Source organism: Bombina bombina, chromosome 3, assembly GCF_027579735.1.
Source record: "Bombina bombina isolate aBomBom1 chromosome 3, aBomBom1.pri, whole genome shotgun sequence".
NCBI classification, from domain to species: Eukaryota; Metazoa; Chordata; class Amphibia; order Anura; family Bombinatoridae; genus Bombina; species Bombina bombina.
In genome coordinates, this window is record NC_069501.1 from 446,389,514 (window position 1) to 446,416,018 (window position 26,505).

The window sequence follows — 26,505 nt, forward strand, 5'->3', positions numbered from 1 at the left end:
TTTTAATGAATTTTGATTTAACCCTGAAATGAGCTCTACCTAAGCAGCAATCAGATATCTATCTACTACTGAAGAGTTCTAACAAGAATAAAACAGGCTGTCTAGTGATGATTTCTGTAATTGCTGCATTTCCCTATTAGGGAATCGCTGAGTGTTAACACAGTATGAAGCAAAATATCTGAGATGTTGAATATCTCATTTGCATATCTTACCCAGAATCCTCTTGTGCATTGGTAACAGTGTATATGGAGTTTTACTGGTGAAAGCAAGCAGGGATACTTGCCTTTATGTGCTAATTTCATATGCAACAATTTTCATTGAGAGATATATATATATATATATATATATTGGATATGCATCTGAGCATGCGCAAGAGCATGCACGAAATGCGTCAGATCGCCCGCACCTGTCCTGTTCTCAGTTACGTGCTTTACTTCCAAGCTTGTATAAACCACTTTTGGTACACGATTCTGGAAGTCCTCATCTTTGTCTGTCCTTATGCTTATGGCTGAGCTAGCCCTGAGGACTGGAATCTCACTTTTGAGCATCCAGCTCTAGTTCCTGACAGTTGTGCTACTCTCAGTGTTCCCCCTGGCAATTCTAGTACTAACGTACCTCTACGACGTCACCTTGGAAGGAGGAGCCCAGCCACGGAGCTGCTTTTCGAAGCTTCCTACACATCGCGTCTACTCTGGCACACACAGCTGATCCTTAAGGGGTACTGGGAGCCCTTGGTAAGACCAGTATACGGTACAGCTTCCTTGAGGACAACACAGAGAATATACGGAACACTACACAATATTTCTGAGCCGTCTCTTTCCCTGTCTGGGATTCCCTGGCATGGTAATACAGCACACCAGTTCCTGGCTTTACATGATCGAAGAGTCAATCGAGGGGTACGTGGAAATTTTTGTACACGCCTTATCTATATACAACCGGGGGTGACACACAGTGACTTTCACTTAACAGCGCACAAGTAGCTGAGAATATCACTTGATTGTCAGCAGTATTGCACCACGTCTTGTGCAGCGCTTTCACGTAACACAGCACTGTTGGGACGTACGTTTGATTAGACACAGTTCCTAATTGTTTTTTGCATACACAAACCGAGAGAAGCACCCTCACAGGAATGAACAACCGACTCAATAATATTATTAGCCTGTTCTATGGCGATTTACCACCTGGGTGCAGCTTCTTTTAGCCCAGTAATGCTTTTCACAGAGAAGAACTTTCCTGTAGTATATCAGTCTGATCCTGCCTATAACGGTCAGTCCAGCCCATAAATACCAGGCAATTCCTCTCTGAACAAGGAACACAGCAACCCCAGATGATCATTTCAGCCTTCATTGGGCCTTGTTAGTGAGGTGCAGCCATATTCCTCTAAGCACACTGAGCAAGGAGTCCACGTCTGGTTTCCCCTTTTTCCCATAGGGAGACTAAATACACACAGAGAGAAGCACACTCACAAGAACGAACAACTGGCTCAATACCATTGTTAGCCTGTTCTATGGCGATTTACCACCTGGGTGCAGCTTCTTTTAGCCCAGTAATGCTTTTCACAGAGAATAACTTTCCAGTAGTATATCAGTCCGATCCTGCCTATTACGGTCAGTCCAGCCCAGAAATACCAGGCAATTCCTCTCTGACCAAGGAACACAGCAACCCCAGTATATAAATACTTTTGAGCAATTCCCAGTCAAATAATTTAAACATGCAATATAATTTTTATTCAAATTTAATGTGTTCTAATGTATTTTTAATAGAAATAGTTTAAATTCAAATGTTCTTCACATAGAAAAAAAAACATTTTTATCTTTAAATAAATATTTCTCTCTCTCTCCCTCTTTCTCTCTCAATTTCTCTCTCCCTTTCTCTCTGTTTCTCTCTCTTCTTATAGATATATAGGTATATATATATATATATATATATATATATATATATATATATATATATATATATATATATATATATGGGAGTTTACAAATAACACTTTATTTAACAAATATGCAAATGGCCAAAACAGTTAGTAAGGTACTCAAATGGATAGTCAGAGATGGGAATGTGCACTTCCAAGCTCCTTTGAATCAATTACACCAAAAAATGAGTGTCTTACCAATTAAAAACATAAGGGCCATGTGGACATGGAGGTGGTGTGGTTCACCAAATATATCTAGGGAAAGCTAGAATAACGATTATCTGTATATCGCAGTTTCATACAACAAACATTTCAATATTATTCACATAGGCCTAGATTTAGAGTTGGGCGGTAGCCGTGAAAACCAGCGTTAGAGGCTCCTAACGCTGGTTTTGGGCTACCGCCGGTATTTGGAGTCAGTCAGGAAAGGGTCTAACGCTCACTTTCCAGCCGCGACTTTTCCATACCGCAGATCCCCTTACGTCATTTGCGTATCCTATCTTTTCAATGGGATCTTTCTAACGCCGGTATTTAGAGTCATGGCTGAAGTGAGCGAAGTGAGCGTTAGAAATCTGACCACAAAACTCCAGCCGCAGAAAAAAGTCAGTAGTTAAGAGCTTTCTGGGCTAACGCCGGTTTATAAAGCTCTTAACTACTGTGCTCTAAAGTACACTAACACCAATAAACTACCTATGCACCCCTAAACCGAGGTCCCCCCACATCGCCGCCACTCGATTAATTTTTTTTAACCCCTAATCTGCCGACCGACACCTACGTTATACTTATGTACCCCTTATCTGCTGCCCCTAACACCGCCGACCCCTATATTATATTTATTAACTCCTAACCTGTCCCCCACAACGTCGCCGCCAGCTACCTACAATAATTAACCCCTAATCTGCCAACCGCAAAGCGCCGCCACCTACGTTATCCTTATGTACCCCTAATCTGCTGCCCCTAACACCGCCGACCCCTATATTATATTTATTAACCCCTAATCTGCCCCCCTCAACGTCGCCTCCACCTGCCTGCACTTATTAACCCCTAATCTGCCGAGCGGACTGCACCGCTACTATAATAAAGTTATTAACCCCTAATCCGCCTCACTCCCGCCTCAATAACCCTATAAGAAATAGTATTAACCCCTAATCTGCCCTCCCTAACATCGCCGACACCTAACTTCAATTATTAACCCCTAATTTGCCGACCGAATCTTGCCGCTACTGTAATAAATGGATTAACCCGTAAAGCTAAGTCTAACCCTAACACTAACACCCCCCTAAATTAAATATAATTTAAATCTAACGAAATAAATTAACTCTTATTAAATAAATTATTCCTATTTAAAGCTAAATACTTACCTGTAAAATAAACCCTAATATAGCTACAATATAAATTATAATTATATTATAGCTATTTTAGGATTTATATTTATTTTACAGGTAACTTTGTATTTATTTTAACCAGGTACAATAGCTATTAAATAGTTAAGAACTATTTAATAGCTAAAATAGTTAAAATAATTACAAAATTACCTGTAAAATAAATCCTAACCTAAGTTACAATTAAACCTAACACTACACTATCAATAAATAAATAAAATAAAATACCTACAATTATCTACAATTAAACCTAACACTACACTATCAATAAATAAATTAAATACAATTCCTACAAATAAATACAATTAAATAAACTAACTAAAGTACAAAAAAATAAAAAAGAACTAAGTTACAAAAAATAAAAAAATATTTACAAACATTAGAAAAAAATTACAACAATTTTAAACTAATTACACCTACTCTAAGCCCCCTAATAAAATAACAAAGACCCCCAAAATAAAAAATGCCCTACCCTATTCTAAATTACAAAAGTTCAAAGCTCTTTTACCTTACCAGCCCTTAAAAGGACCTTTTGTGGGGCATGCCCCAAAGAATTCAGCTCCTTTGCCTGTAAAAAAAACCATACAATACCCCCCCAACATTACAACCCACCACCCACATACCCCTAATCTAACCCAAACCCCCCTTAAATAAACCTAACACTAAGCCCCTGAAGATCTTCCTACCTTGTCTTTACCATGCCAGATATCACCGATCGTTCCAGGCTCCGAAATCTTCATCCAAGCCCAAGCGGGGGCTAGACATCCATCATCCGGCGGCTGAAGAGGTCCAGAAGAGGCTCCAAAGTCTTCATCCTATCCGGGAAGAAAAGGCGATCCGGACCGGCAACCATCTTGATCCAAGCGGCATCTTCTATCTTCATCCGATGACGACCAGCTCCATCTTGAAGACCTCCACCGCGGACCCATCTTCTTCTTCCGACGACTTCCCGATGAATGACGGTTCCTTTAAGCGACGTCATCCAAGATGGCGTCCCTCGAATTCCAATTGGCTGATAGGATTCTATCAGCCAATCGGAATTAAGGTAGGAAAATTGTGATTGGCTGATGGAATCAGCCAATCAGAATCAAGTTCAATCCGATTGGCTGATCCGATCAGCCAATCAGATTGAGCTCGCATTCTATTGGCTGATCGGAACAGCCAATAGAATGCGAGCTCAATCTGATTGGCTGATTGGATCAGCCAATCGGATTGAACTTGATTCTGATTGGCTGATGCCAATCAGAATATTCCTACCTTAATTCCGATTGGCTGATAGACTCCTATCAGCCAATCGGAATTCGAGGGACGCCATCTTGGATGACGTCATTTAAAGGAACCGTCATTCGGCGAGTAGGCGTCGGTTGAAGAGGTTGGATCCGCGTCGGTTGGAAAGAAGATGGCTCCGCTCCGCTCCAGAAGAAAGAAGATTGAAGATGCGGCTTGATAGAAGACTTCATCCCGATGATGGACTTCCGACTTCAGCCCGATGATGGATTTCTTCAGCCGCCGCTTGGATCCAGACTTCAGCCCGAGGATGGACGTCACTCTTCAGCCCCCCGCTTGGGCTTGGATCAAGACATCGGAGGCTCTTCTGGACAGATCGGGACCCGGTGAGGTGAAGACAAGGTAGGGAGATCTTCAGGGGCTTAGTGTTAGGTTTATTTAAGGGGGGTTTGGGTTAGATTAGGGGTATGTGGGTGGTGGGTTGTAATATTGGGGGGGGGTATTGTATGTGTTTTTTTTTACAGGCAAAAGAGCTGAATTCTTTGGGGCATGCCCCGCAAAGGGCCCTGTTCAGGGCTGGTAAGGTAAAAGAGCTTTGAACTTTTTTAATTTAGAATAGGGTAGGGCATTTTTTTTATTTTGGGGGTCTTTGTTATTTTTTTAGGGGGCTTAGAGTAGGTGTAATTAGTTTAAAATTGTTGTAATATTTTTCTAATGTTTGTAAATATTTTTTTATTTTTTGTAACTTAGTTCTTTTTTATTTTTCGTACTTTAGTTAGTTTATTTCATTGTATTTATTTGTAGATATTGTCTTTAATTAATTTATTGATAGTGTAGTGTTAGGTTTAATTGTAGATAATTGTAGGTATTGTATTTAATTAATTTATTGATAGTGTAGTGTTAGGTTTAATTGTAACTTAGGTTAGGATTTATTTTACAGGTAATTTTGTAATTATTTTAACTATTTTAGCTATTAAATAGTTCTTAACTATTTAATAGCTATTGTACCTGGTTAAAATAAATACAAAGTTGCCTGTAAAATAAATATTAATCCTAAAATAGCTATAATATAATTATAATTTATATTGTAGCTATATTAGGGTTTATTTTACAGGTAAGTATTTAGATTTAAATAGGAATAATTTATTTAATAAGAGTTAATTTATTTCGTTAGAATAAAATTATATTTAACTTAGGGGGGTGTTAGCGTTAGGGTTAAAATTAGCTTTAGGGGTTAAAAAATTTATTAGAGTAGCGGTGAGCTCCGATTGGCAGATTAGGGGGTAATACTTGAAGTTAGGTGTCGGCGATGTTAGGGAGGGCAGATTAGGGGTTAATACTATTTCTTATAGGGTTATTGAGGCGGGAGTGAGGCGGATTAGGGGTTAATAACTTTATTATAGTAGCGGTGCGGTCCGCTCGGCAGATTAGGGGTTAATAAGTGTAGGCAGGTGGAGGCGACGTTGAGGGGGGCAGATTAGGGGTTAATAAATATAATATAGGGGTCGGCGGTGTTAGGGGCAGCAGATTAGGGGTACACAGAGATAATGTAGGTAGCGGCGGTTTACGGAGCGGCAGATTAGGGGTTAATAATAATATGCAGGGGTCAGCAATAGCGGGGGCGGCAGAATAGGGGTTAATAAGTGTAAGGTTAGGGGTGTTTAGACTCGGGGTACATGTTAGAGTGTTAGGTGCAGACGTAGGAAGTGTTTCCCCATAGAAAACAATGGGGCTGCGTTAGGAGCTGAACGCGGCTTTTTTGCAGGTGTTTTTTTCAGCTCAAATGGCCCCATTGTTTTCTATGGGGGAATCGTGCACGAGCACGTTTTTGAAGCTGGCCGCGTCCGTAAGCACCGCTGGTATCTAGAGTTGCAGTGGCGTTAAATTATGCTCTACGCTCCCTTTTTGGAGCCTAACGCACCGAAAACCCAGCCATTCTGTGAACTCTAAATACAAGCGGTATTTAAAAGGTGCGGGGGAAAAAAAGCATGCGTAGCTAACGCACCCCTTTGGCCGCAGAACTCTAAATCTAGGCGATAGATTGCAAACATACTAAGCACTCAAAGGCGACTTCCTGCCTGCGTACTACTTTGATTGAACAAAGTCAGCCGATTTCTAGCTTTGCATTTGCATATTTGTTAAATAAAGTGTTATTTTTAAACTCCCATATATTTGACTACTTAGTGTCTAATTCTTAGACTTGTGCATGGTCGAAAAATTTGTTTCAGTTTGGATCAATTCGGATTTTTTCGAATTTCGGTTCGGATTGATTCGAATTCGGAAAAATTTTAATGAATTTGTTTTGGATTCATTCGGATTCGAATAAATTCAGCTGGATTCGGTTCGATTTGATTCGGAAATTCGGAATTTTGGTATGTGTTAGGTGGGATGTGCTGTGTATTAGACTAGTATTATGTACTGTATATTAGGTGTAACCCATAGCAGAGTGATATAACCTAATATACTGTACAATACTAGTGTAATCCATGGCCATCCGAATCTACCGAATAAATCCGAACTAATTCGGATTTATTTGGTAGATTCGGTACTACCGTAATTCGGAAATTCGAATCGATCTGAATCTCCTAATTTAACAAATTCCTCCGAATTTGGATTTGGAACGGATCGAAACGCACATGTCTACTAATTCTACACTTGGCTTTAATGTCACAAATCCCCTAACTTTCTACTAGATATATAGGTATAGATGGGGGTTTCCCCCCAAAAAAATATCTATTTAAAAATAACAAAAGAAACATTTTATTTTATATGAAGAACATTGAAATTTGAAGTATTCCTATTGCACCTTCAGGTTTAGCGCAGGTAATCTAGAGCAGTGTTGCATTAGGACATGAGCAATAACTTATACTTTTATTTTTCAGCAGCCCATAGAAGTCTATGGGGACAAGTAAGCACTGTCGCAATATCCAAAGTCTTGATGTTAGCCCTTTTGAGTTTTTACTTTCAACTTGTAATGCACACTCTAATTTTGCCTCAATAATTATTTACTTGAGTTCAGTTAGCGCATGAGTGGGAAAAAAAGTTAGCACGCCACTTGTAATCTAGCCAGACATGTTTAATTATACACACTGAATTTGGATGCTTTCTCTATAACCGAAATCTGGGCAGTGATTGGTTAGCATGTGCAGGAGCTTATTTATATCTATCCCTAATTGGCTCCACTAAAAGAGATAATGCAATGCTCAAGAGGCTTTTAAAGACTGGAAAACAATACACATTTTAAAACAAATAAAATTGACTTTATTAAATATTAATTTTATATGCTGATATTTTACAACACAGTGATTATTTTCTGATACATATTTAAACAAATTAATGTTCTTTTTAGATAAAAGGATGTAAAATAATGGGGCACGTATTGGCATCACAGGTTTACTACACCCTACCGGACTGATTATCCGTACCTGTCTCTTTTAGTTGTCATCTAGGGATGTTGCCAATCTCAGCAAAGGCATAAAATGTAGAATTTAAGATTTCCTGCTGTTAGAATTATAACCAAGATCCATCCAAATATAGACACTTACCTCTGTGTCATTATTGGCTGTTGATTGAGCACATCTTCCCAGCTCCTTTTTGAAGAGATGGATCACTGCATTATAAACAAGCTCATATTGTTCCTACAAGAAATTCCAGAAATGGGAGTGAACAGTGTAAAATGCCATATGAAGACAAATTTTGTTTACAAACATCTTTACACACAGGCTTAACTTCTGTTTGCATGTGAGCTAAGCATAAGCATAAATCTGTTTTTTAAATATTGTAAGAAAATCATTTCAATGTCTATGTGACTATTTATTTATTCTCTACCTAATTAAAGAATAAATGAGGAAGGCTAATAAAGAATTCCCTGATAGAATGTTGCTGAATATGTAGTGATACTTAAAAAGCAAAATGAGCCAAAGGAAGTCAAACCCTCCCAATTCCAGCTGTTTTCAGTATTGTTAAAACATAAAACATAAATTCATAATTGTATAATATTTTGACAAAAAGGGATCAAAAGGGTGAAATCTATCCAGAAATTGGACAGACAAGCCAGCTGACCAAACATGTAGCAAACCAATTTGTAGCTCAGTATTTTGCATTTTCATTTGTACCTTATCACTTATTTTACATCTCAACCATGGTCCTCAATTACCCCCAACAGGCCAGGTTTCCATTAAAGCTGAACCTGTGCACAGGTGAAGTATTCAGTTGATCAGTAACCATGATTACTAACTTGCTCTCACCCATAAGCCGATTATTTAACCTGTGCACTGGTTCAGCTATAATGAAAACCTGGCCTGTTGGGGGTACGTGAGAACTGTGATTGAGAAACACTGACATGCATGACATACTTAGGCACATTTAGCCATCATCTATATGTTTTTTTTCTTATATATGCAATGCTTTTTATTATTATTATTATACATTGCACTAATAATTAGGAATACAGAAACAATACATTGCATATTAATGCATTTCAGCCTTTTCTGGCAAAGGGTCAAGCTGACTCAAAGAAAGGTGATTAGGGTTCGGTGTGCCCAGGTGCACCCTAGGACGATCACTCATCCCTTTTGCCAGTAGCTGAATAGTTTTTATATACTTGAATATATATAGAGCTGTCCTCAACCCTTAAAGGGAAAGTATACACCCATTTTTATATAACTGCATGTAAAAGACAATACTACAAAGAAGAATATGCACAGATACTGATCTAAAAATCTAGAATAAAACCTTTTAAAAACTTGCTTAGAAGCTCCCAGTGTAGCACTGTTAATGAGGTAGTCTGAGAAACCCACTAAAATGGGCTGAGTAAACAAAAAGAGCAGACACCCCCTTTCCCTGCATATGAAAAGACATATAACATAAACAGGAGCCTACAGGAGTCTGTAAACACGTGTATACATCTGGCACTGTGGGGCTTGGTTAGAAGTCTCAAAATCAGCACAATGTTATTAAAAAATAAGAAAAACTATACATTTTTTTATAGAAACACTACCAGATGTGCTACATAAATGGATCATCTAAAAAATATTTATGCAAAGAAACAGCTAGTGTACAATGTCCCTTTAAAGAGGGAGAAAAGAGTAGGCAGGCAGGATAATAACTACAGCTGGGAATGGAAAAAACAACAACATTTCTGTGATTCAAGGAGTAGGCAAGGTAACAGCGGCCCAGTATTATTAACCCCATATTTTAAAGTTCAGAGCAAGATAGCAACATATTTCTACATCTCTTGCAAACCCTCGAAAAAGGTATATGAGCTTGTTTGAATCATGGTGGTGCTTCTATTTGTTTCTATTTTTCTTAATTACCCATTAATGGACCATTACATACTAAGGGCTAGATTACAAGTGGAGTGCTAATTTATCCAGCTCCCGTATATTTATTTAAAGATAAATTAGCACTCCGCAAATTAACCAGAGATCAGACCTCTGGTTTATTTTCAAAATGTGCCCAAATTGTCCCCCTAAATTAAGTAAAGTTTGGGTTTTTGAAATAAAAAAATATTAGCATTCTTATTTCTTTAAAAAAAAACTGCACAAAGCAGTTTTTAGGGCTTAAATTAAGCGGGTGTGGGGTGTTAGAAACAAAATACGGCACTGAAAAGTGCCTTTACATTGCGGTCTATAGGGAACTGTGTGTTCTCTATAAATATATATGTATGCTTATATACATACATATATATGTGTGTGTTAATATGTGTATATACACATATTAACACATAAATATATATGTATATATTCATGTACATATATATTTAATATTTGCTGCCCAACGCTGCACAACTTACTCCCTTCGCTGCTCTAGGTTCTCAGCCGTATCTGACAGCATGAGATGGAGGCTCCCATTGGAGTAATGGGTCTCAAATTCTGCAGAGCTCAACATCACCAGTCTATGGAATCACACTCTCCTGAGCGCAAAGCTTCCATGCAATGCAAAATCGAGGTTTCGCGTAAGCAATATTTTGCACTCCACTTGTAATCTGGCCCTTAATAAATGCCAGAAAAAAATGTATATTCAAGTATTCGAAGTTAGCCAGAGAAGCATATAGATATATATATATATATATATATATATATATACACACACAGAATGTTCTACCGAGGACATTTTTAGTGGGTATTCCAATATTAGAATTAGCTAATATTATTGCATAAATTATCATTAAATACATTTATGTTAAATGATTCAATAAATTTGCTCTTTGAATAACAGAAAATGATATATTAAAAAACATCACACTGCCCCCACCCGGCTACTTCATTATGCCACCTGGCTTGCAAAATTTTTCAAATACTGAAAAAATAAATTTCACGTTTTAGTACCCATAAAGGCCCTACCATTTTGTAACCTTGGCTTCCTTTTCTACTGAGGCCAAATAGAAACAATTACCAGTTGTATAGAAGTGTCAAGTCTTGAGTCTGCACTTCCGCTTTTAAAAGTAATTGGAAATCCCACAATTTTCAGAATTCATTTACATGAAAGGAGGAAGAAATAAATGAAAGAATATTGTAGTTTTTTTTTTAACTACATTTAATGAAACATTTTATATTACAATATTAATTTGTTTATAAAATATTTTACCAGGAAGGATACATTGAGATTTCTCTCGTTTTTCAAGTATGTCCTGGGTCCACAAAACATTGCATTGTTACAATAGGGTACAATAATATACAGAAACAATATTAATACATAATATATGCAGAAATTTAACATAGAACAGGTAGGAAATCTATAATCAACCATGACAGGTGCATTCTGTTTTGAGATACATAGAGAGGGATCTCTTAAAGGATATTAGGCTTGGGGAAGGTTTGAAAGTGTGCGGGAGGTTGTGGTGCTCTGTAGGAAAAGAAGGATTGAGCTGCTTTCTTTTTGTATTGAGGCAAGATAAATAATGTGCTGGTACTGGATCGGAGGTTATAGGAGGTTGGAATAGCCAGGGAGAGCATTCTGCTCAGGTAGGGTGGGAGCTTCCCAGAACAACTCTTAAACACAAGGCAGGAAAGATGGAGGGTGGGTCTGGATTCCAGCGTCAGCCAGTTTAGTTCTTTTAGCATGTCACAATGGTGGGTCCTGTAGTTACATTGTAGCACAAAGCGGCAGAATGAGTTACACAATGTATTAAGTTTATTAAAGTGAGTTTGCGGTGCAGGTGCATTTACTACGTCCCCATAATCCATTATTGGCATCAGCATTTGCTGTACAATCTTTTCCTTTACTGTAGGGCTGAGGCAGGATTTGTTTCTGTGCAGGGCATCTAGTTTTGGATAAAGTTTAGATGCAAGTTTTTCTATGTGGAGGCCAAACGGTAGATTGGGGTCTAACAACATACCCAAGTATTTGAAAGAGTGGACTGCGGTCAGTGTGATTTTGATGGGAATTTTTTAGATTGTGTAATTTAGGTCCCATTCCAAAGATCATTGTGACAGTTTTGTCAGTGTTTAGGAAGAGTTTGTTTTTTGAGATCCACTTTTCTACCTCTGTGAACTGGTCTTGGAGCACTGCTTCAAGCTGCGGCAGATCGGAATTGTTTGCATAGACTACCGTGTCATCTACGTACATGTGTACAGTTGAAGATTTGCAGACATTAGGCAGATCATGTATAAATAATGTGAATAGTAGGAGGCAGAGAATGGAACCATGGGGAAGACCACACGTGACTGGGAGAGGTTGGGAGTCACTGTCAGAAATGGAGACATATTGTGATCGATCCGATACATATGATCTAATCCAAGTTAGCGGATGATTAGCAATACCTGAGTTTTTTAGTTTGAGCAGTAGTATGTCATGGTCTACTGTGTCAAAGGCCTTTGCAAAATCAAGGAAAATAGCTCCAGTTAGGTCTCCTTGTTCCATTCCAGTTTGGATTTTGTTGCAAACTTTTAGGAGGGCAGTTGTAGTGGAGTGATTCGGGTGAAAAGCTGATTGATCAGGGGTCAGATAGTTAGATTGTTTGTAATATTCACATAATTGCATATGGACACATTTTTCTAAGATTTTTGACAATACTGGGAGCAATGATATTGGACTATAGTTAGAAACCAAGGTTATCTCCCCACTTTTATGAATAGGCACTACTCATGCAGTCTTCCAAAGTTTGGGTATGTATCCAGACACCAATGATTTGTTAATTAGGGTTGTTACAGGTTTAGCAATTGCTGGCGCACTGAGCTTCAACAGCATTGCTGGGATTTGATCAGGTCCAGACTGTTTTTTCATTTTTAGATTATTAAGGTGTTTCTCAATGACATTGATGGGTACAGGTCTAAAATTGAACTTCTCTACATTGGGTTTTTGCTGATTTAGTGGGGCCTGATCCACATTTGTAGTTTCAGGATGCATGTCATTTATTAGATTGTAAATCAGGGTGGTGAAGCATCCGCCAAAAAAAATAATTGTTAAAGGCATTTGCTACTTTTTAGGGGAGTTGCAGGGTTTGGTTGTCCACATTGACAGTGGAGGGTTTGGAGTAGATTGGTGGAGTTTGTAAGTTATTTATGAGTTTCCAAAACTTTCTAGGGTTTGATATGTTATTGTTCAGATTTTCACAGAAATATTGGGCCTTGGCCAATTTTGTTTGTTTAGTGCATATATTTCGCCATTGTCTATATACACAGTGATCGTTCAAAGAGCCAGTATGCTTGAACTTTGACCACAATGAATTCCGAAACTGGTACATTTGAATTAGGTCAGCTGTGCTCTTTTTACTCTCACCTTACACAGTGGGGGCATGCAAATTCCAAACTAGGAAAACTAGGAGTTCGGACTGAAAGAAATCAACTGCAAAGTCTAGATCTTGGATTGGGTTTAATCTGTGCCAAGGGAGGTTCTTGATGTCATTTAGAAATGATTGAAGATTACATTTTTGAAGGACCTGGTGATTTTAACCTTGGGAGAGGATTTAGTTGCCTTTATTTTGCGCACGCAGTACACTAAGCAGTGGTCACTGAAATTGTTAGGGAGAACACCTGCCTCCTGGATTCGGTAGGGAGAAGTGGAGATAATGCAATCGAGCAGGGTGTGATTATGGCTTTTGATGTTTATGCGAGTTGGGGAGGAGATTAATTACGTTAGCTGCAAAGACTTAAACAGTGAGCAACAACTATTATTTTTTGGATTCAGCCAATCAAAATTAAAATCTCTAAAAACCAAAATTTCACTTTTTGGCTTTTGAGCTATAGTTTCACTAAGGAGATGTGCTATGTCAGAAATGGAATGCACAGGGGAGCTAGGTGGGTGGTAGATTCCTGCAACAATGATTGATTTCCTGCATGGGATCTCAATTGTGCCAGAAAGGAAATCAAAGGTGGCAGGAGAGCTAGATTTTTGTAAGGGGGTGTACTTTGTGGAATTGTCAACATAAATTACCATGCCGCCTCCTCTCTTTGCTCTGTCATTTCTATGGCATGAATACCCATGTATTGCAATGGCAGAATCAGGTATTTTTGCGGTTAGCCACGATTCAGAGATTACAATGATTTTGGGCTTGTATTGTAAACACCAAGCTTGCAGTGCATTGACTTTTGGTAGTAAGCTGCGGATATTACAGTGCACAAAGGAGAGGAATTTGTTGGGGGACCAGGGTTGGTCTCTACATCATTTGCAAGGGCAAGTAACATAAGGAATAGGAATTTGGACATAGTTTTTGTTTGGCCATATAGTGAATGTGATACTTTATAATTTTGTGAGGTTGGGGTAGGAGGGTTATTTTTTATAACTCTTCACCAGCACTCAGCAGATAAGTTACAGCCACAGAGCAGGCCATGGTGTATGATAATTTGTTTTCCAGTTTGAGGTGTGTGCTTATGGCGGTAGTGATGTAAACAAAATTGAGTGAGAAAAGGGTTATCACGAATAACAGTATGGTCACATTTGGATTCATGTTAGTGGTATGAGGTGTGTTGATGAAAATAAAACAATAATATACAAAATAAATATATTTACTGCAGAGACATCACACCATTTGAGTTCTGATCTTCAGATCCCACTAAGTATCAATAAAATTATACTATAAAATTAAAATATCAGATTGTGCAACTATTTTCCTGTGTGTTCAACAAGTCTCAGAAATATATACGTTGCCATTTACAATATCTAACTCTTAAAGAGACATTGTACTCAACAATTTTCTACCATAAATACCATATAAATGTAAAGGGACAGTAAAGTCATAAATAAACTTCAATTCATTGGATAAAGCATGGAGTTTTAAAGAACTTTCCAAATTACTTATTTTATCAATTTTGTACATACATATAGACATATATAGAAGTGCATTGGAACCCTTTGCAGTTAAGTAGATGAAAGCATATAGAAACATATTTATGCAGTATTCATATTTAATAAAGTGTTTAGCTTTGTACTTACTGTAAATATTTTACATTCCAATGTTCTGCACACATATGAATATATTCTATGTATTTATAAATAGATATTCCTATTATATATTTTTAATATTAATATAAATAAAAGTTATATTTTAATATCCTGTCGGGGAATCCCATCCCTTAGTTTAGGCCTAGAGTGCTACAAGTGCATACTTTGGGAAGTCTGGTATCCTTTATACCATTCTTCCTTGGTGTTTATATTCCTATTATATATATCTGTATATATAATTATATATATATATTTATATATATGTATATATAATTCTATATATATATATATATATATATATATATATATATATATATATATATATCCTGGTATAGATATATATTGTACCAAAATGCCATCATATACTGTATATATATATATATATATATATAGAAATATGTATTTATAAATAAATAGAACATATTCTTCTATGTAAAGAACATTGGAATGTGAAATATTCATATTTTGATGTCAGGTTAGCGCACTTGAGAATATATGATTGGGTTTACGCGCGAGTAGGGTGTTTTGTTCCACTTTTCTTGCTCCATTGATTTCTATGGGGGAATACGTTATCGCGTGCGTGATATTGAAACTTCAGCTTTTTACACGCATCGAGTTAGCAAGTGAGAAAAACATAATTTATGCTTACCTGATAAATTTATTTCTCTTGTAGTGTATCCAGTCCACGGATCATCCATTACTTATGGGATATATTCTCCTTCCCAACAGGAAGCTGCAAGAGTCCACCCACAGCAAAGCTGCTATATAGCTCCTCCCCTAACTGCCATTACCAGTCATTCGACCGAAAACATGCAGAGAAAGGAAAACCATAGGGTGCAGTGGTGACTGTAGTTTAATGGAAAAATTACCTGCCTTAAAGTGACAGGGCGGGCCGTGGACTGGATACACTACAAGAGAAATACATTTATCAGGTAAGCATAAATTATGTTTTCTCTTGTTAAGTGTATCCAGTCCACGGATCATCCATTACTTATGGGATACCAATACCAAAGCTAAAGTACACGGATGATGGGAGGGAAAAGGCAGGTACTTAAACGGAAGTTACCACTGCCTGGAAAAAACCCTTTCTCCCAAAAATAGCCTCCGAAGAAGCAAGGTATCAAATTTGTTAAATTTGAAAAAGTATGAAACGCAGACCAAGACTCCGTCTTGTAATCTGTTCAACAGAAGCCACATTTAAAAAAGGCCCAAGTGAAAACCACAGCTCTAGTAGAATGAGCTGTAATCCCTTCAGGAGGCTGCTGTCCAGCAGTCTCATAAGCTAAATGAATTATGCTTTTTAACCAAAAAGACAGAGAGGTTGCTGAAGTCCTTTGACCTCTCCTCTGTCCAGAATAGACAACAAACAAGGTGAATGTTTGATGAAAATCTGTAGTAGCTTGTAAGTAAAACTTTAAAACACGAACCACGTCCAAATTGTGTAATAGACGTTCCTTCTTTGAAGAAGGATTAGGATACAAGAATGGAACAACAATCTCTTGAGTGATATTCTTGTTAGATACCACCTTAGGTAAAAACCCAGGTTGGTACACAGGACTACCTTATCCGTACGGAGAACCAGATAAGGAGAATCACATTGCAACGCAGATAACTCGGAGACTCTATGAGCCGAGGAAATAGCTACCAAAAAGGAACTTTCCAAGATAGAAGTTTGATATCTATGGAATGAAAAGGTTCAAATGGAACTCCTTGAAGAACCTTAAGAACCAGCTTTAAGCTCCATGGCGGAGCAACATTTTTAACCACAGGCTTGGTTCTAACCAAAGCCTGACCAAATGCCTGAACGTCTAGAATACCTGCCAGACGCTTGTGCAAAAGAATAGACAGAGTAGAAATCTGTCCTTTTAAAGAACTAGCTGACAACCCTTTTCTCAAAATCATCTTGGAGAAAAGATAATATCCTGGGAATCCAGACTTTACTCCATGAGTAACCCTTGGATTCATAACAATAAGATATTTACACCATATCTTATGTTAAATTTTCCTAGAGACAGGCTTTTTTTGCCTGTATTAAGGTATCAATTACTGACTCGGAGAAGCCATGCTTTGATAACATCAAGCGTTCTGTCTCCAGGCAGTCCATCTCAGATTAGTTATATTTAGATGGTTGAAAAGACCCTGAGGTAGAGGGTCCTGTCTCAGAAGCAGAGACCGTGGTGGAAAGGATGACATGTCCACCAGATCTGCATACCAGGTCCTGCGTGGCCACGCAGGCGCTGTCAAAAGCACCAAAGCACTCTCCTGCTTGATCTTGTGCAAACCCCTCCGGAGGGAATTCCCACTCCCCCGGATGAAAAGTCTGACGACTTAGAAAATCTGCCTCCCAGTTCTCAACACCTGGGATAGGGATAGCTTTTAGACAAGAGTGAGTCTCTGTCCAGTGAATTATTTTAAGACTTCTAACATTGCTAGGGAACTTCTGTTCCCCCTTGATGGTTGATGTAAGCCACAGTCGTGATATTGTCCGACTGAAATATGATGTACCTCAGAGTTGCTAACTGAGGCCAAGTCTGAAAAGCATGGAATATCGCTCCCAGTTCCAGAATATTCATTAGAAGGAGGGTCTCCTCCTGAGTCCACTATCCCTGAGCCTTCAGGGAGTTCCAGACTGTATCCCAACCTAAAAGGCTGGCATCTGTTGTAACAATTGTTACAACAAATTATACTATAAAATTAAAATATCAGATTGTGCAACTATTTTCCTGTGTGTTCAACAAGTCTCAGAAATATATACGTTGCCATTTACAATATCTAACTCTTAAAGAGACATTGTACTCAACAATTTTCTACCATATATACCATATAAATGTAAAGGGACAGTAAAGTCATAAATAAACTTCAATTCATTGGATAAAGCATGGAGTTTTAAAGAACTTTCCAAATTACTTATTTTATCAATTTTGTACATACATATAGACATATATAGAAGTGCATTGGAACCCTTTGCAGTTAAGTAGATGAAAGCATATAGAAACATATTTATGCAGTATTCATATTTAATAAAGTGTTTAGCTTTGTACTTACTGTAAATATTTTACATTCCAATGTTCTGCACACATATGAATATATTCTATGTATTTATAAATAGATATTCCTATTATATATTTTTAATATTAATATAAATAAAAGTTATATTTTAATATCCTGTCGGGGAATCCCATCCCTTAGTTTAGGCCTAGAGTGCTACAAGTGCATACTTTGGGAAGTCTGGTATCCTTTATACCATTCTTCCTTGGTGTTTATATTCCTATTATATATATCTGTATATATAATTATATATATATTTATATATATGTATATATAATTCTATATATATATATATATATATATATATATATATATATATATATATATATATATATATATATATATATATATATATATATATATCCTGGTATAGATATATATTGTACCAAAATGCCATCATATACTGTATATATATATATATATATATATATAGAAATATGTATTTATAAATAAATAGAACATATTCTTCTATGTAAAGAACATTGGAATGTGAAATATTCATATTTTGATGTCGGGTTAGCGCACTTGAGAATATATGATTGGGTTTACGCGCGAGTAGGGTGTTTTGTTCCACTTTTCTTGCTCCATTGATTTCTATGGGGGAATACGTTATCGCGTGCGTGATATTGAAACTTCAGCTTTTTACACGCATCGAGTTAGCAAGTGAGAAAAACATAATTTATGCTTACCTGATAAATGTATTTCTCTTGTAGTGTATCCAGTCCACGGATCATCCATTACTTATGGGATATATTCTCCTTCCCAACAGGAAGCTGCAAGAGTCCACCCACAGCAAAGCTGCTATATAGCTCCTCCCCTAACTGCCATTACCAGTCATTCGACCGAAAACATGCAGAGAAAGGAAAACCATAGGGTGCAGTGGTGACTGTAGTTTAATGGAAAAATTACCTGCCTTAAAGTGACAGGGCGGGCCGTGGACTGGATACACTACAAGAGAAATACATTTATCAGGTAAGCATAAATTATGTTTTCTCTTGTTAAGTGTATCCAGTCCACGGATCATCCATTACTTATGGGATACCAATACCAAAGCTAAAGTACACGGATGATGGGAGGGAAAAGGCAGGTACTTAAACGGAAGTTACCACTGCCTGTAAAAAACCCTTTCTCCCAAAAATAGCCTCCGAAGAAGCAAGGTATCAAATTTGTTAAATTTGAAAAAGTATGAAACGCAGACCAAGACTCCGTCTTGTAATCTGTTCAACAGAAGCCACATTTAAAAAAGGCCCAAGTGAAAACCACAGCTCTAGTAGAATGAGCTGTAATCCCTTCAGGAGGCTGCTGTCCAGCAGTCTCATAAGCTAAATGAATTATGCTTTTTAACCAAAAAGACAGAGAGGTTGCTGAAGTCCTTTGACCTCTCCTCTGTCCAGAATAGACAACAAACAAGGTGAATGTTTGATGAAAATCTGTAGTAGCTTGTAAGTAAAACTTTAAAACACGAACCACGTCCAAATTGTGTAATAGACGTTCCTTCTTTGAAGAAGGATTAGGATACAAGAATGGAACAACAATCTCTTGAGTGATATTCTTGTTAGATACCACCTTAGGTAAAAACCCAGGTTGGTACACAGGACTACCTTATCCGTACGGAGAACCAGATAAGGAGAATCACATTGCAACGCAGATAACTCGGAGACTCTATGAGCCGAGGAAATAGCTACCAAAAAGGAACTTTCCAAGATAGAAGTTTGATATCTATGGAATGAAAAGGTTCAAATGGAACTCCTTGAAGAACCTTAAGAACCAGCTTTAAGCTCCATGGCGGAGCAACATTTTTAACCACAGGCTTGGTTCTAACCAAAGCCTGACCAAATGCCTGAACGTCTAGAATACCTGCCAGACGCTTGTGCAAAAGAATAGACAGAGTAGAAATCTGTCCTTTTAAAGAACTAGCTGACAACCCTTTTCTCAAAATCATCTTGGAGAAAAGATAATATCCTGGGAATCCAGACTTTACTCCATGAGTAACCCTTGGATTCATAACAATAAGATATTTACACCATATCTTATGTTAAATTTTCCTAGAGACAGGCTTTTTTTGCCTGTATTAAGGTATCAATTACTGACTCGGAGAAGCCATGCTTTGATAACATCAAGCGTTCTGTCTCCAGGCAGTCCATCTCAGATTAGTTATATTTAGATGGTTGAAAAGACCCTGAGGTAGAGGGTCCTGTCTCAGAAGCAGAGACCGTGGTGGAAAGGATGACATGTCCACCAGATCTGCATACCAGGTCCTGCGTGGCCACGCAGGCGCTGTCAAAAGCACCAAAGCACTCTCCTGCTTGATCTTGTGCAAACCCCTCCGGAGGGAATTCCCACTCCCCCGGATGAAAAGTCTGACGACTTAGAAAATCTGCCTCCCAGTTCTCAACACCTGGGATAGGGATAGCTTTTAGACAAGAGTGAGTCTCTGTCCAGTGAATTATTTTAAGACTTCTAACATTGCTAGGGAACTTCTGTTCCCCCTTGATGGTTGATGTAAGCCACAGTCGTGATATTGTCCGACTGAAATATGATGTACCTCAGAGTTGCTAACTGAGGCCAAGTCTGAAAAGCATGGAATATCGCTCCCAGTTCCAGAATATTCATTAGAAGGAGGGTCTCCTCCTGAGTCCACTATCCCTGAGCCTTCAGGGAGTTCCAGACTGTATCCCAACCTAAAAGGCTGGCATCTGTTGTAACAATTGTCCCATCTGACCTGCGGAAGGTCATACCCTTGGACAGATGGACCCGAGATAGTCACCAGAGAAGAGAATCTCTGGTTTCTTGGTCCGTATTTAACAGGAGAACAAATCTGTGTAATCCCCGTTCCTCTGGCTGAGCATGCATAGTTGCAGTGGTCTGAAATGTAGGCGTGCAAACGGTACTATGTCCCTTGCCGCTACCATTAAGCCGATTACATTCATGTACTGAGCCACCAAAGGGCCCGGATGGAATGAAGAACACGGCAGAAATTTAGAAACTTTGACAACCTGGACTCCGTCAGGTAAATTTTAATTTCTACAAAATCTATCAGAATCCCTAGGAGGGAACCCCTTGATATTGGGGATAGAGAACTCTTTCCTTGTTCACTTTCCACCCATGCGATCTCAGAAATGCCAGTACTACGTCCGTATGAGACTTGGCAACTTGGATGTTTGACGCCTGTATCAGGATGTCGTCTAAATAAGGGGCCACTTCTATGCCCCGCGGCCTAAGGACCGCCAAAGTGACCCCAGAACCTCCATAAAGATTCTAGGGGCTGTAGTTAACCCAAAGGAAAGAGCTACAAACTGGTAATGCCTGTCTAGAAAGGCAAACCTGAAAAACCGATGGTGATCTTTATGCATCGTAATGTGAGGATAAGCATCCTTCAAATCCATTGTAGTCCTCTATTGACTCTCCTGGATCATAGTTAAGATGGTACGAATAGTTTCCATCTTAAATGATAGAATTCTAAAGAATTTGTTTAAGATCTTTTAGATCCAAAATAGGTCTGAAGGTTTCCTTTCCTTGGGAACCACAAACCGATTTGAGGAAAACTGTGTCCCTGTTCCTCTATTGGAACTGAATGGGTCACGTACACAATGCAAGAATGTCTCTTTCTTTATCTGGTTTGCAGATAAATGTGAAAGGCAAAAACTCCCCTTTTTTGGGGGGGAAAGCTTTGAAATCCAGAAGATATCTCTGGGGTATAATTTCCAATGCCCAGGGATCCTGGGCATCTCTTGCCCACGCCTGGGCGAAGAATGAAGTCTGCCCCCTATAGGATCCGTTACCAGATAGGGGTCCGTTCCTCATGCTGTTTTAGAGGCAGCAGCAGGCTCCTTGACCTGCTTATCTTTGTTCCAGGTCCGGTTGTCTCCAGACCGCCTTGGACTGAGCAAAAGTTCCCTCTTATTTTGCCTTAGAGGAAGTTGATGCCACACCTGCCTTGAATTTTCGAAAGGCACGAAAATTAGGCCTTTTTTGTCCCTTGATTTGGACCTGTCCTGAGGAAGGGCATGATCTTTTCCTCCAGTGATATAAGTAATAATCTCCTTCAAACTAGGCCTGAATAGGGTCTGCCCCTTGAAGGGAAGTTAAGTAGCTTATTTATTAAAGTCACGACAGCTGACCATGATATAAGCCATAGCGCTCTGCGCGCCAGTATAGTAAAAAACAGAATTCTTAGCCGTTAGTCTAGTCAAAGGAACAAAGGCATCAGAAAACAAAGGAATTGGCTAGCTTAAGTGCTCTAAGCTTGTCAAATATATTCATCCAATGGAGCCTGTAAAGCCTCATCAAGAGACTCAAACCAGAACGCCGCAGCAGCAGTGACAGGAGCAATGCGTGCAAGGGGCTGCAGGATAAAACCTTGTTGAATAAACATTTTTTATCCATTGGATCTAAAAAAGCACAACAGTCCTCGCCAGAGGTAGTGGTACGCTTAGCTAGAGTAGAAACTCTTCTCTCCACCTTAGGAACTGTCTGCCATAAGTCCCGTGTGGTGGCAACTATTAGAAAACATTCTTCTAAAAAATAGGAGGGGAAGAGAACGGCACACCTGGTCTATCCCATTCCTTATGAAAAATTTTAGTAAACCTCTTTAGGTATTGGAAAAACATAAGTACACACCGGCACTGCATATTATTTATCCAGTCTACACAATTTCTCTGGCACTGCGATTGTACACATTCATTCAGAGCAGCTAAAGCCTCCCTGAGCAACAAGTGGAGGTTCTCAAGCATAAATTTTAAATGTAGAAATATCAGAATCAGGTTAAATCATCTTCCCTGAGTCACAAATATCACCCACAGACTAAGCATATTGTGAGGTAGTATCAGACATGGTTCTTAAAGCGTCTGTATGCTCTGTATCTACCCCCAGAGCTGTTTTGCTTTCCTTTAATTTCAGGTAGTCTGACTAATACTGCTGCCAGTGTATTATACACAACCTTTGCCATGTCTTGTAAAATAAACGCTATGGGCGCCATTGATATTCTTGGCGCCATTTGAGCGTGAGTCCCTGGAGCGGGAGTCAAAGGGTCTGACACGTGGGGAGAGTTAGTCGGCATAACTTCCCCCTCGACAGAATCCTCTGGTAAAATAAACGCTATGGGTGCCCTTGATGTACTTGGCGCCATTTGAGCGTGAGTCCCTAAAGCGGGAGTCAAAGGGTCTGACACGTGGGGAGAGTTAGTCGGCATAACTTCCCCCTCGACAGAATCCTCTGGTGATAATGTTTTTAAATACAAAAAATGATCTTTATTGTTTAACATGAAATCAGTACATCTGGTACACATTCTAAAATGGGGTTCCACCATGGCTTTAAACATAATAAACACAGAGCCTCCTCTATGTTAGACATGTTAGAACTAATAAAGAGACTAGTAAGCTTGGAAAACACTTTAAATCAAGTTAACAAGCAAATATAACAAACGTTACTGTGCCTTTAAGAGAAACAAATTTTGTCAAAATTTGAAAAACAGTGAAAAAAGGCAGTAAATCAAACAAAATTTTTACAGTACATGTAATAAGTTAACAGAGCATTGCACCCACTTGCAAATGGATGATTAACCCCTTAATGCAAAAAACAGATAAAAAAAAAAAAAACGACATTTTTTTAAACAGACACAACAAAACTGCCACAGCTGAGCTGTGGATTACCTTCCCTATAACTGTTTCTATGCAAAATTTAAGCCAGCCATGTGGAAAAATTAGGCCCCAATAAGTTTTATCACCAAACATATGTTAAAAAATGATTAAACATGCCAGCAAACGTTTTAAAACACATTCTTATAAGAGTATGTATGTCTATTAATAAGCCTGATCCAGTCGCTATCACTGCATTTAAGGCTTTACTTACATTACTTCGGTATCAGCAGTATTTTCTTAGTCAATTCCATTCCTTAGAAAAATATATTACTGCACATACCTTAGCATATATCTCTATCAATCAGCCTGATCCAGTCGCTATCACTGCATTTAAGGCTTTACTTACATTACTTCGGTATCAGCAGTATTTTCTTAGTCAATTCCATTCCTTAGAAAAATATTTTACTGCACATACCTTATTTGCAGGAAAACCTGCACGCCATTCCCCCTCTGAAGTACCTTACTCCTCAGAATGTGTGAGAACAGCAACTCGATCTTAGTTACGTCTGCTAAGATCATAGAAAAAACGCAGGCAGATTCTTCTTCCAAATACTGCCTGAGATAAACAGCACACTCCGGTGCCATTTAAAAATAACAAACTTTTGATTGAAGAAATAAACTAAGTATAAAAAACCACAGACTCTCACGACCTCCTATCTATGTTGAGACTTGCAAGAGAATGACTGGTAATGGCAGTTAGGGGAGGAGCTATATAGCAGCTTTGCTGTGGGTGGACTCTTGCAGCTTCCTGTTGGGAAGGAGAATATATCCCATAAGTAATGGATGATCCGTGGACTGGATACACTTAACAAGAGAAAAACAGTTTACTTTCAACTTGTAATACGAGCGTTACCCGAAGTGCCCTTCTACTTCTAGCAGAGTTAGCGCACTCCACTTGTAATCTGGCTCTAAATAAATTAGTGCTTGAATGATGTATTTAAAGGAAAGACTAGCCTGAGAATAATGTGTACAGGTATTTTTAAAAATTATATTAGTTGTTTAAATATTGAAAAAACAAGGGTAAATGTAATGTCCATAAAGCAGTGGGCGCCGCCATATTGTAAAATAGGTTACCGTTTCTGCTGAGGCCAATTAGAAATGGTTATAAATGGCTTACTAAAGTGTACAACCAATGACTGTGCAGGATATAGCTGAGTCTGCACTTCCATGTTTAACATGAATTGTAAAGCCCACAATATTCAGAATCATTATTACAAGAAAAGCACAAAATAACTAATAAAAGTATATTGCAAAGTTGTTTTACTACCTGTAATTAAATAATTTATATTAATATCTTTAGGTTTTTAATGTCCCTTTAATTTCAATTTCCCAGATTTTCATTCATTTGGTTCTTTTTTCTTTATGACAATAGACAAGGTACTGCTTTTGAAGTTATATTAATGGTTGACTCATTACTGTTCTCTTTTTTTTTCTATTCTGTATGTTCCCTCTTGCTTTTCCCTGCCCCCTCACTCTTCTTTCTTTACTCTCCCCTCCTTATATTTTCCCCTTTTTATTTGCTTGTTTTTCTATTCTTCCTAGAAAGATATGTTACAATGCCTTGATCCTGTTATCCCATTTGATACTTACTGTATGCTATTCTATGATTATTTGCAAGTAGATATGTGCGATTCGTTTCGGATCGATTCAGAAATTCGGAAAATTCTGCAAATTTGGCGATTCGGATTGAACCGAATTTCCGAATTAAAATACTGCCGAATTTACCGAATAAATCCGAATTACTTCGGATTTATTCGGTAAATTCGGATGGCCATGGATTACACTACTATTGTACAGTATAAGTCTAATCCCACCTAACACTTACCGAAATTCCGAACCGAATCGAACCGAATCCAGCCGAATTTAGTACATAATACTAGTCTAATCCCACCTAACACTTACCGAAATTCCGAATTTCCGAACCGAACCGAATCGAACCGAATCCAGCAGAATTTATTAGAATCTGAATGAATCCGAAACAAATCCGAACCCAATTTATTTGAATCCGAAACAAATCCGAACCGAATTGATTCAAATTATTCCGAATTCGAATCGCTCCGAACCGAAATTCTAAAAAATCCGAATCGATCCGAACCGAACCAAACCAAATTTTTTCGCCATGCACATGTCTATTTGCAAGCACCATTTTTTACCCTTCATTTTATGAGCATTTTAATGTGCCTATATTTATTGTCTCATTCTTCTGTTAAAACTTCAATAACAATTATTAAAAAAAATAAAATAAATAAATACACAGTGAAATGCCATCTTTTAGAATAAACAAAGGCAAAATGACAACCCTGACTCATTATAGACAATACAATCAAATAATAAAAAAATAAAAAAACCTTACAAAACCATATTTCATAAAATGTATTCAGCATCTATATACAGAATTTCTACTTTTTCTAAAATAAGTTGATTTGGAAATAAAAAATAGATAACATAAACCAACACTCTTTTTATATGTTATCTTTCTACGTTATGTATCTCTGTCTCTAACTGGCTTTATCAGAAAACAACCGCAAAATAATTCACTGTATACTAACACGATGGGGCATATTTATCAAGCTTGATGCCCCGTGTTTGGGCTCGCCGGAAACAGAAATTATGAAGCAGCGGTCTAAAGACCGCTACTCCATAACCTGTCCACCTGCTCTGAGGTGGCGGACATAAATCAACCTGATCTAATTAATTGACACCCCCTATTGGACGCGAATCTGCAGGGGGCGGCATTGCACCAGCAGTTCACCAGAACTGCTGGTGTAATGATAAATGCTGACAGCGTATGCTGTCAGCATTTATAGATGTGCAGCGGGCATGATCCGCAATATCGGATCAAGTCCGCTCGCACCATCATAAATAGGAGCCTATGACCCTGGTTATCCTTGTTGTCTGTGGACTAAAGCTC

The 26,505-nt window shown here is 38.2% G+C and overlaps 1 protein-coding gene across 2 annotated transcripts in view; it reads right to left on the reverse strand.

Moving 5' to 3' along the window:
* LOC128653408 (tyrosine-protein phosphatase non-receptor type 22-like) overlaps positions 1 to 26,505 on the reverse strand; it is a 290,064-nt gene that overhangs the window by 90,328 nt on the left and 173,231 nt on the right. For both annotated transcript variants that reach the window (XM_053706667.1, XM_053706666.1), the window contains exon 11: positions 8,070 to 8,162. In XM_053706667.1, coding sequence (XP_053562642.1) covers positions 8,070 to 8,162 — 93 coding nt within the window. The remainder of the gene's footprint in view (positions 1 to 8,069; positions 8,163 to 26,505) is intronic.